Source organism: Populus euphratica, unplaced genomic scaffold, assembly GCF_000495115.2.
Source record: "Populus euphratica unplaced genomic scaffold, PopEup_1.0 scaffold804.1, whole genome shotgun sequence".
Taxonomy (NCBI): domain Eukaryota; kingdom Viridiplantae; phylum Streptophyta; class Magnoliopsida; order Malpighiales; family Salicaceae; genus Populus; species Populus euphratica.
The window spans coordinates 1,961-10,848 of NW_011500593.1; the positions used below are offsets into that span (position 1 = coordinate 1,961).

General features: G+C 39.2%; 2 protein-coding genes across 2 annotated transcripts; both read left to right on the forward strand.

The window, feature by feature from the left end:
- Positions 1–1,742: 1,742 nt before the first annotated feature.
- On the forward strand, positions 1,743–2,610 carry LOC105115541 (putative glycine-rich cell wall structural protein 1). Its single transcript, XM_011012453.1, has one exon. It carries the CDS (start codon positions 1,860–1,862, stop codon positions 2,451–2,453), a length of 594 nt encoding a protein of 197 aa, XP_011010755.1. The 5' UTR covers positions 1,743–1,859; the 3' UTR covers positions 2,454–2,610.
- A 1,237-nt stretch (positions 2,611–3,847) lies between these two features.
- LOC105115542 (bark storage protein A-like) lies at positions 3,848–5,972 on the forward strand. Its single transcript, XM_011012454.1, has 6 exons — positions 3,848–4,110; positions 4,209–4,276; positions 4,611–4,766; positions 4,851–5,060; positions 5,168–5,347; positions 5,709–5,972. The coding sequence occupies exons 1-6, from the start codon at positions 3,882–3,884 to the stop codon at positions 5,862–5,864; spliced, it is 999 nt and encodes a 332-aa protein (XP_011010756.1). The 5' UTR covers positions 3,848–3,881; the 3' UTR covers positions 5,865–5,972.
- The last annotated feature ends 2,916 nt before the right edge of the window (positions 5,973–8,888 follow it).

The following is an 8,888-nucleotide window of genomic DNA, read 5'->3' on the forward strand; positions in this document are numbered from 1 at the left end:
AAATATTCAGAAAATTGAAATTATATTTTGGTGTTTTCAACAAAGAACCAAGAGGCATTTTCATTGTCTCAGGCCCGGGCACTATATGGATCTCAAATGGCAATGGAGAACATCCATTCTGGTAGAGCTTTTTGAGTGAAGTTGGTTGGCTTTTTCTCTTATGGTGCATTGCAAATGTCTTGATTTGGGAAATTTTTGCTTCTCACCTTCAGAGATGTATAGTTTTCTTTTGGAGACGTACATTAAGGACTCAAGGGAGAAGCGCAGGTTGTTCAATACTACTGAAACCATTCCTTGTGTTGCTTATAAGGCAGAGTGGACACTGAATTGGATTCAGAGGAGTACAACATTCTTTTCAAATTCTTTTAAACAGTACATAAAAACTTTGCTAAGAGGATTAGAACTACTGTCTGAGCCTTTGTTCCAGTTGGAACACATCCTTTTAATGATTTCTCACTCTTCACCATTTTAAGTTCCAAGATTTTTGCAGAGAGACGTCTTTTTTCTCAGGAAGGTAACATTCTTTAAATACAACAACAAAAGACTGTTATATGTTATTTGTGAAATTTGATCTTTTTTTCTTCTTTTTTCCTCGTATTGCATTCATATATATATATATATAATACTTGAGCCACTGTTAGATGTACAGATCTTCTAGTGTTTCTAATATACTGACTGCTATCTTCACCAAGGAATCTGAAATTCCATGTACACTTCTAATGTATATACAGTGTGCTGGTCCCAGTAATTCAGAATAGCAGATCACTCTTGCACAGACTTAATAAAGCATGGCATCAAAGGAAGTGATGCTCTGTGAGTATGGAACTGAAATTCAATTTGTGGAAGAATAGAAGACTGTTCAGTGTGTCAAGCATGCAGATGGCCTAACATTCCACTCGCAGTGGTGCAAGGATGGTGTTCTTTAACACACCAGAACAGGCACCAAGGTTTTTAATTACAGGTCAGACATTCGAACACGGTTTCGAAGTACAGATCTATTTATATTCAATGATGCAAAGTGTCTATGATATTGTGGGAAAAGAAATTTAAATCTATTAATTCCAACTGTAACAGCAATAAGAAAGACTGAACAACCCAGTTTGTTGTGCAAGCTTTGCCCATTGTTAGCATACACCCAGGGTAGAAAGATATCTTTGTTCATAAATTACTACTAGTAGTTGATTAACACCTGTTCAAGGAGACAAATGTTAAGATAAACAAATCACTGAACAAGTGCAAGTGTACGAAAATTCCATGTACGCCGTCAAAGTGGACTTCAAACAAGTGTTGAGAAGTGTTAAACATGTTCACATTCTGACAATGGAGGGTGGATCAGGGCAGTGTGTTTTTTTATTTTGATCCCTTAACTTTTGTTTTCATCAACTGAGTTTTTTAATTGCAAAGTTAATAGCCAATTACTCGGTATTTGTTGGCTAGGGTTAAATTTGAAAGGAGGACCAACATAGAAAAGACATTAAAAATAGATGGTATGTTTAAAGTTGGCGTGAAAAGTACATCTTGTATTCTTTTGTATATAGACAGAAACTGACAGTCCTCCACGGTACCAACACCCCCTCCACAGAAACAGAAACCCAAAACACGTGTTCCTTTCTATAATAGGTAAGATTACCATGGGAGAGGTACTAGGAATTTAAGAAACCTTTCAAAAACCGTGTCTCGTTACCTTTGCAATTCATGCCATGCTTTTCAAAAACCTTGTCTTGCTACCTTTACAATGCCTATATATAGGGTTCCCGCTTCAACCATTTCCAGTGAACAATACATACTGGATTCTCATATAGCGAGTGACACGCATAAACATACAGATACGTTGAGCCGTGCGAGTATAATCTGGAAATATGGCAAGCCCAAGAGTGTTAGGGACTACTTTCCTCGTCTTGCTTATTTTAGACCTCACCTTTGCTGCTAGGACACTGAAGTCAATCAGTGGAGGTGGAGGTGGAGGGCAGGGAGGAGGAGGTGGGGGGGGTTCTGGAACAGGACTCGGGTCAGGTTCTGGTTCTGGGTCTGGATATGGGAGCGGTGAAGGATATGGTGCTGGTGGTCATGGAGGAGGTGGAGGCAGAGGCGGAGGCGGGGGCGGGGGAGGTGGCAGTGGTGGAGGCAAAGGGTCAGGTTCTGGCTATGGGTCTGGTAGCGGCTCAGGCTATGGTTCCGGTGGTGGGATAGGTGGCGGCAGAGGTGGTGGTGGCGGTGGAGGCAGTGGAGGTGGTGGTGGTGGAGGTCATGGCTCCGGATCAGGAAGTGGGTCAGGCTATGGTAGTGGAAGTGGAAGTGGAAGCGGTGGTGGCAAGGGTGGGCATGGAAGTGGAGGAGGAGGAGGAGAAGGAGGTGGTGGGGGTGGAGGAGGAGGATCTGGCTCTGGCTCTGGCTCAGGTTATGGTAGCGGGTCTGGTTATGGCTCTGGATATGGAGGAGGGAAAGGTAATTAAGGCTTGCCATGAACACAGAGGATACCTTTTCTTTTGTATTCTGAAATAAAATTGCAGGAGCTCACACATGCATGCACATAGCATGTTGGCGAGCAACTGCAACTGTGCATGTATGTCTACATTATAAATCTCTTAATAAAGATCACTTTTTAGAGCACATTTTACTATCTCTATGCAAACCCTAATAAAAAATGGATATATCATTTCCATAAAAACGGGATTTCATCACAAAAAAGAACTTCGAATAAAATTAAAAGAAATGAGCTTGAATTTTTGAAAATTGAAAATTTTCTCCCACAACCTAAGACTTGAAGTGTTGACTTTGCATGCAGTAAAAAAACCATGTCACAAGTGAAAATAGCTGACGACCGCCAGAAAGATTGCCTCTGTAAAAGTCTGACCTGGTCAATGGAGTCCAGTCATCTGCGGTATTGAAAACTACTTAACTCTCTCGACCGCAATGCCACCCAGAGTTTTCTGATGCCTCACCAAAGACGGCCACAGGGCCTTTAGAAGCCGCAAGTGAATTTTATGTCCAAAGGACCACCAGTAGGTCCGCTCCACAAATATTCTGAAAAGCTATAATTATTTCAAGGAAACTATCGGCATTTGCTATTAATATTATGGGAGAAGAGAGAGAGAGGGAGAGGATATATATGTTTCAAAGCACAAGTACTACTCTTGTAAGTGGTAAAGATAATTCAGAATAGCAGATCCCCAACAACCAAAAAAGTTAAATGCACTTATTGCACTCCTACATAGACTTATTAAAGTATGGCATCAAATCAAGGAAGTGATAATATGTGCATGCATGGAACTGAAATTCAATTTGTGCAAGGATAGAAGACAGTTCAATATATCAACCATGCATGCAGATGATGGTGCATGTGCTGTCATACACCACATCAATTTAAAACTTAAGCTTATGCAGGACAAAAATAATTAAAACATAAAAGTATCAGAAATAAGAAGCTAAGAAGAATAAACCAAAACACAAAAAGCCCAAGTATGGGGGTCCTGAATTTTATTCAGTACACCAAAAAGTGAATGAGTGTGTGAGTGAGTAGCCTGTAATTAAATAATTATCACCCCTTTCGTTCGTCTAAATCGTTGACTTATTCGAAATCTGAAAGGATCGTCATTCTTCAACTCAATTAGAAAAATGAATATCATAAACGGATTCTTGATCAGCAATTAATTTTTTTTTCCTGCTCCACGTTATCTTATTGGCCACTCAAAGTACACATGAAATACTGGCCATGGATTGTCATGCAAGAAAGCCATCATCATCATTACAGGAATCTTTAATATATTATTCAAGCCGGCGTCTCTGACTAACTGAACTTGTATTTAAAAATCTGCTGCCTGGATCTGTGACCAGTTGAGGTTATAAGTACGGTTTTTCCCATAATCTGATGAACCACAAACATGGCTGCAGAACAATTAGATGCACTACTATTTCTGACCCTGGTTTTAATGTTTGTAAATGCATCAGCTATTCCATCAAACAGATTAAAGTCTTTGAATATCATCAAAGAAGTGAACAGAAAAGGGCCTTACGTTGGTCTAATTACTGTTTATCCACCGGAGGAGAATGCCTTTTTTGCATCTAAGGCCTTCAAGCCTAATGGGAAGCATCCTTTTGTGGATCTCTCAGGTGATGTCTGTGATGCGATCTCATTGGACATTAGATGCCTGTAGACAGGCGAGCTCTTCAAGCTTGCATAGCAAATTAATTGTGGTTGTTTGTTGCAGGACGACGGTTCCGGGTCGGAAAGGTTCAGGGTAAGAAAGTTATCTACGTGAGATGTGGGGTTGGAATGGTAAGCAAAGATACTAATTACTTCTGAATTCTGATGCATATATTCTAGATGAAAACTTCTGTGGCTGATATGTCCAAATGGCATCATAGAGCTTCTTAAATCTTATTAGGGGAAACCAAGTTAGTCATAACACGAACCACTTGTCCTTGAAATCATTCCAGTTTAAATTCACACAGATCAGTGGGTAATAAAAGATTTTCCTATCTTTTTCACATAATCTGATGTAGGGTCCTAGAAGGGGAGATTTTAAATATGATCAGGAAATGCCATTCTTCCTGTAACATGAATTTTCAAGCTTATTTAATCAAGGTTTTTTTTATTTTGGCTCTTTTAGGTCAATGCAGCTGCAGCAACACAACAAATGCTGGACATGTTTGATATAACAGGAATAGTCCATTTTGGCATTGCTGGAAACGTAAACAATTCCATGTCCATTGGAGATGTTACGATCCCGGAACAGTTTGCTCACACTGGCATTTGGGATTGGCTGGTACAAATTCGTCAATGCCTGTCATCTCTTCTCCATCTTTTTCTTGTTATTTTGTTCTTTATAAAAGAAGTATACACTTGACAGAATCCTAAAGGACCATTGCCCACCAATGATATTGCTGAATTGGACTTTGGAAGCTACAACGTACCAAAAGGAGATGGGATGAATCTGTTGGGAAAGATTGGATATAGTTATGAGCAGTTCTTTTCTGAGTCAGGGAAGCCTAATACTGCCATACCATTATTTTGGGCACAAATAAGCGAACAATGGCTTCAGCTTGCCGCTGGCTTGGAGGTTAATTATCTTGATTTGTGAATGTTGCTTCCTTTTCTATATATATATATATATATATATATATATTTTCCAGTTTTGATGAATTTTTCAATCCTGATATACTCCAGGGGATGGAACTGGAAAGGTGTGTGAATTCAAGTGTGTGCCTTGCTCGAAAGCCTAAGCTAGTCGTTGGCCTCAGGGGTTCAACAGCCAATATTTTTGTGGACAACGCAGCTTACAGGGATTTCCTTTATCAAACTTATGCTGTTTCATCAGTGGATATGGAGAGTTTTGCTGTAGTTATGGTAAGATTCCTCGGTTTGCTCTTCAGTTTTGATAGTTCATTTTTCTTCTCTTTTTAGTGTCCCCATCTCCTCGCATACCGATGTCTACATGAAGCAAAGAACATAATATGCATTATGAGAGCACCTTCTCAGCTTGTGTTCAGACCAACTGTGCTGCATAATAGCAAGCGATTAGGTCCTTAGAAATGCAATGAAAGATTTAGGTTTTGGAGGACTGAATCTACCCAATTTGAGTGGCCTGACATTGTTGATGTTTATTAGTAAATTGTCTAAGATGCTTACCTTTTCAAACCAGACTGTTACAGTCGACAATTGTATTTTGCTCTTCAAGATATTTTAACAATTTATGGTGGTTTCCCAGACAAGCTTGTCAAACGGGTATCCTGTGATTGTCATCAGAGGGCTATCAGATTTAGCTGGAGGACAGACAGGACAGAATGCAATCCAGACATTTGGAGCCTTAGCAGCTCGCAATGCTGCCCAAGCTGTTGTCAAATTTATCGGATATCTGTCTTAATACTAATCATCAACTAGCTTTCTCATATAATGTGTTACAACACTGCAAGTTCTTCCACAAAGAACATATCTTATACCCATCATTAAAACCAACTATCAGTTTATTTTATTGCCAGTTGGGAGTGACTTGCGTGATATATTTGTCCATAGCAGCTTAAGTACAATCTTATGAATAAGTTGAAAGTCGCAAAGATAATCCATCTTTTGGATCTCAAGACAAACAATCATAATTCCAGATTAGTTGAAGATAGAATCATGCATACATATCGAACTTCTCCCAAAGAGAACGTGCTAGCAACCAATCCTCAGGTGAGATCAACTGTATGCAGAACACGTAAAAAAAAAAATAAGGGTCTATTAGCATCAGTGAGAGCTGCCAAGGAATCAAAAGTTCAACATGGATTGAAGTAATACTCAGTAAAACGAGGAATGCTCATGACATCAAACAAACCTGTGCGAGCACGGTTGGAGAGTCCATACAACATTGATTGATCACTCCTCCAGCTTGCTTTAGAGGAAATCTGACAAAATCTGCCAACTGAGCAAAAACAAAGAGAGATTGAAATTCTCTTCGATGGAAGAAAATTAAGTAAAAGAGGATCCATTTAACATGAGAATTTACTCAGCATACCAAAGCAAGTAATACTAAGAATATCCATCTAAATCTCTCTTATCAAACAATTAGCCATAAGAAATACACAGAGAGTCAACGAAACAGACTCGGCCTGACAGAAAAGTTGTTGATGATACATGGCACCTGCAGACTCTTTTGCTACTGGAGATATGATACCACCACTCAACAGCCAATCTTCCATCTCTTCTTTGGAATCCATTTCCTCGTCATCCCCAAGACTACTTTGAGAGCTCGAGCCTGGCAAAAGCCTCTGCCTCACCTTCTCTGCTAGCATGACCATAACTCTTTAGCCTCCTTACACCTCAGAACATAAAGCCGCAGCCAAAACCAGAGCTATAAAACAACAACAGCTTAACTCAACACACTATACATAAGTCAAAACATAGCTATTGCAGTCCTGTTACAAAGCTAGACATTCAGTCAAATATTCACTTCTCACATAATCTAACCAGTGCAACAGCCTGTGTACATAAAATTTCATGTCAAGTTACCTCAACTGCTATTGTTAAATAGAACAAAAAATGTCCACAAGCTATAAGCTTTCGGGGGAAAAAAAAATGATAAAAGAAATTACCATAAGAGCATTCAAGTCTTGAAAATGCCTCTTGCAAGCTCTTATTCATCCCTTTCCAAATTGAACCATCCACGTAAGAAGAACCTAACACCTATTTTTGGGAACCATCTCACCTTGTCCTTGTGTTCAGTCCATAATTTGTTATTGCTAATCTAGTTGCCCCAGAATACATGACTGTTCTCCAATCAATTTATAACAAAGGTCTATCTCATTTTGATAGGTAAAGAATTACGTAATTTCTAATCAGAATTCTTGTAAACGTTTTTTTTCCCCCCCCATATAATGTCACAATCCTGAAATGATTTCATAGCTTAATGTTAATCGTTATGAAAGTAGGAATCCGTGAACGAAATTTATCGTTAGATACTTTTTTTTTTTTTTTTTTTTTTTTTTTTTTTAGGGGGTGCGGGGGCCGCCCTACCTACCTAGAATTCTTTTTTTAGATTAACGTGGGTGTCCGGGCCAGCTTACGCGCACCACGACTAATCCCACGGGCCCTGAAGTTAACGACCATGTAAGCCTCCAGTGGCCATCATATGAGCAACCAAGGACTCGAACCTGAGACCACAGAGGGAGCAAACCCCTTGATCGTTAGATACTTTTTTGCTTCTATGAGAGGGTGCACGCATAGAGACTTTAAAGGCCTTACAAATACGGGCTTGGAGTTAATTAAGAACAGAGCCCACTTAAAGTTAAAACTGGCCCATCTAGCCCAATTTTAAATTGAGTAGAATTCCCGATCGCGTCAGCTTAGCAGTCACGCGTGATTTCCTTACCGTGACTTTCCACTGAAATCTCCCATCTCTCCCCTTCCGTTTTCCTTTGTTTTGTTTTATGGCATTTTGCCCTGGGTTAGGACATTCCGGTCCAAGATTACGGGCTGGCGCGCGGCCTCTAGTCGAACAATACCAGCGACAATACACTACAAAACCTTCCCCCCTCTCTCTCTTAACGCCTGCCGAACGGTACCAAACGATCTCCTTAGTATTCTCTCTGTTTTTGTTCTATTAAAGATTAGGGTTTTGATGTTGTGGACTTGTGTTGAAATTATCAGCAATTCAATTTGCAAGATTTTGGGTCTTCGGCACCCGAACTGAAAGCAGAAAGGAAAACCGGAAAAGTTCTCCTTTCGCAATAATTTCAATGAAAGAAATCAATCGAGAAGATGTAACGAAACGAGGTGCTATGCCAGAGTGGATTAATTAAGGCACTTTTTGGCACTGAACTTGTAAGAAGGTGGATATCTTCACCTTTGTTTTCCTTAGCAGTTGGATTGTCTAGAAAGTTCGTCACATTATGAATGACGACGATTGACGGGGTTACAAGTATTTATAGAAGTGAATCAATTATCAATATGCTAGTTAACTTTATCCTTGATTATGAAAAAAATAAATAATAATTATATAATTATCTAAACTAGGTAAGATACAAAGCATATATAAATTAATATAATCATTACATCATCTAGAATATTAGTCAGTATCTGCTCCATTAATCAACAGTATCTGCAATATCCATAGGGATCTACAACCGCTCTGTTATCTTCAAGATTCCTTCTCCACCTAGATCCAGTGAATTAACTAATCTAAACTTGTTGAGCAAACTATAAAACCGACTAGACAACAGAATAATATTGTGGTAGAACAGATTGAATATGTGGACGTAAGCATCAAATTGATTGTTGGACTGAAGCCCTCGGTTGACATCCTGATGGTTGTGTAGTTAAAAATCCTTAACAAGTGCCATTATTAAATTTTGTATTTTTTTGTTGTAGCAAATCGTAAGCTCCCAAATGTAAAAGATTTTACGTTGCAATG

Excerpts from the sequence above, each read along its gene's own strand:
- LOC105115541 (XM_011012453.1), top strand. The coding sequence starts at position 1,860 with ATGGCAAGCCCAAGAGTGTTAGGGACTACTTTCCTCGTCTTGCTTATT.
- LOC105115542 (XM_011012454.1), top strand. The coding sequence starts at position 3,882 with ATGGCTGCAGAACAATTAGATGCACTACTATTTCTGACCCTGGTTTTA. Across the intron at positions 4,767-4,850 it reads CTGGCATTTGGGATTGGCTG|AATCCTAAAGGACCATTGCC; the intron begins GTACAAATTCGT and ends TACACTTGACAG. Across the intron at positions 5,348-5,708 it reads AGAGTTTTGCTGTAGTTATG|ACAAGCTTGTCAAACGGGTA; the intron begins GTAAGATTCCTC and ends GTGGTTTCCCAG.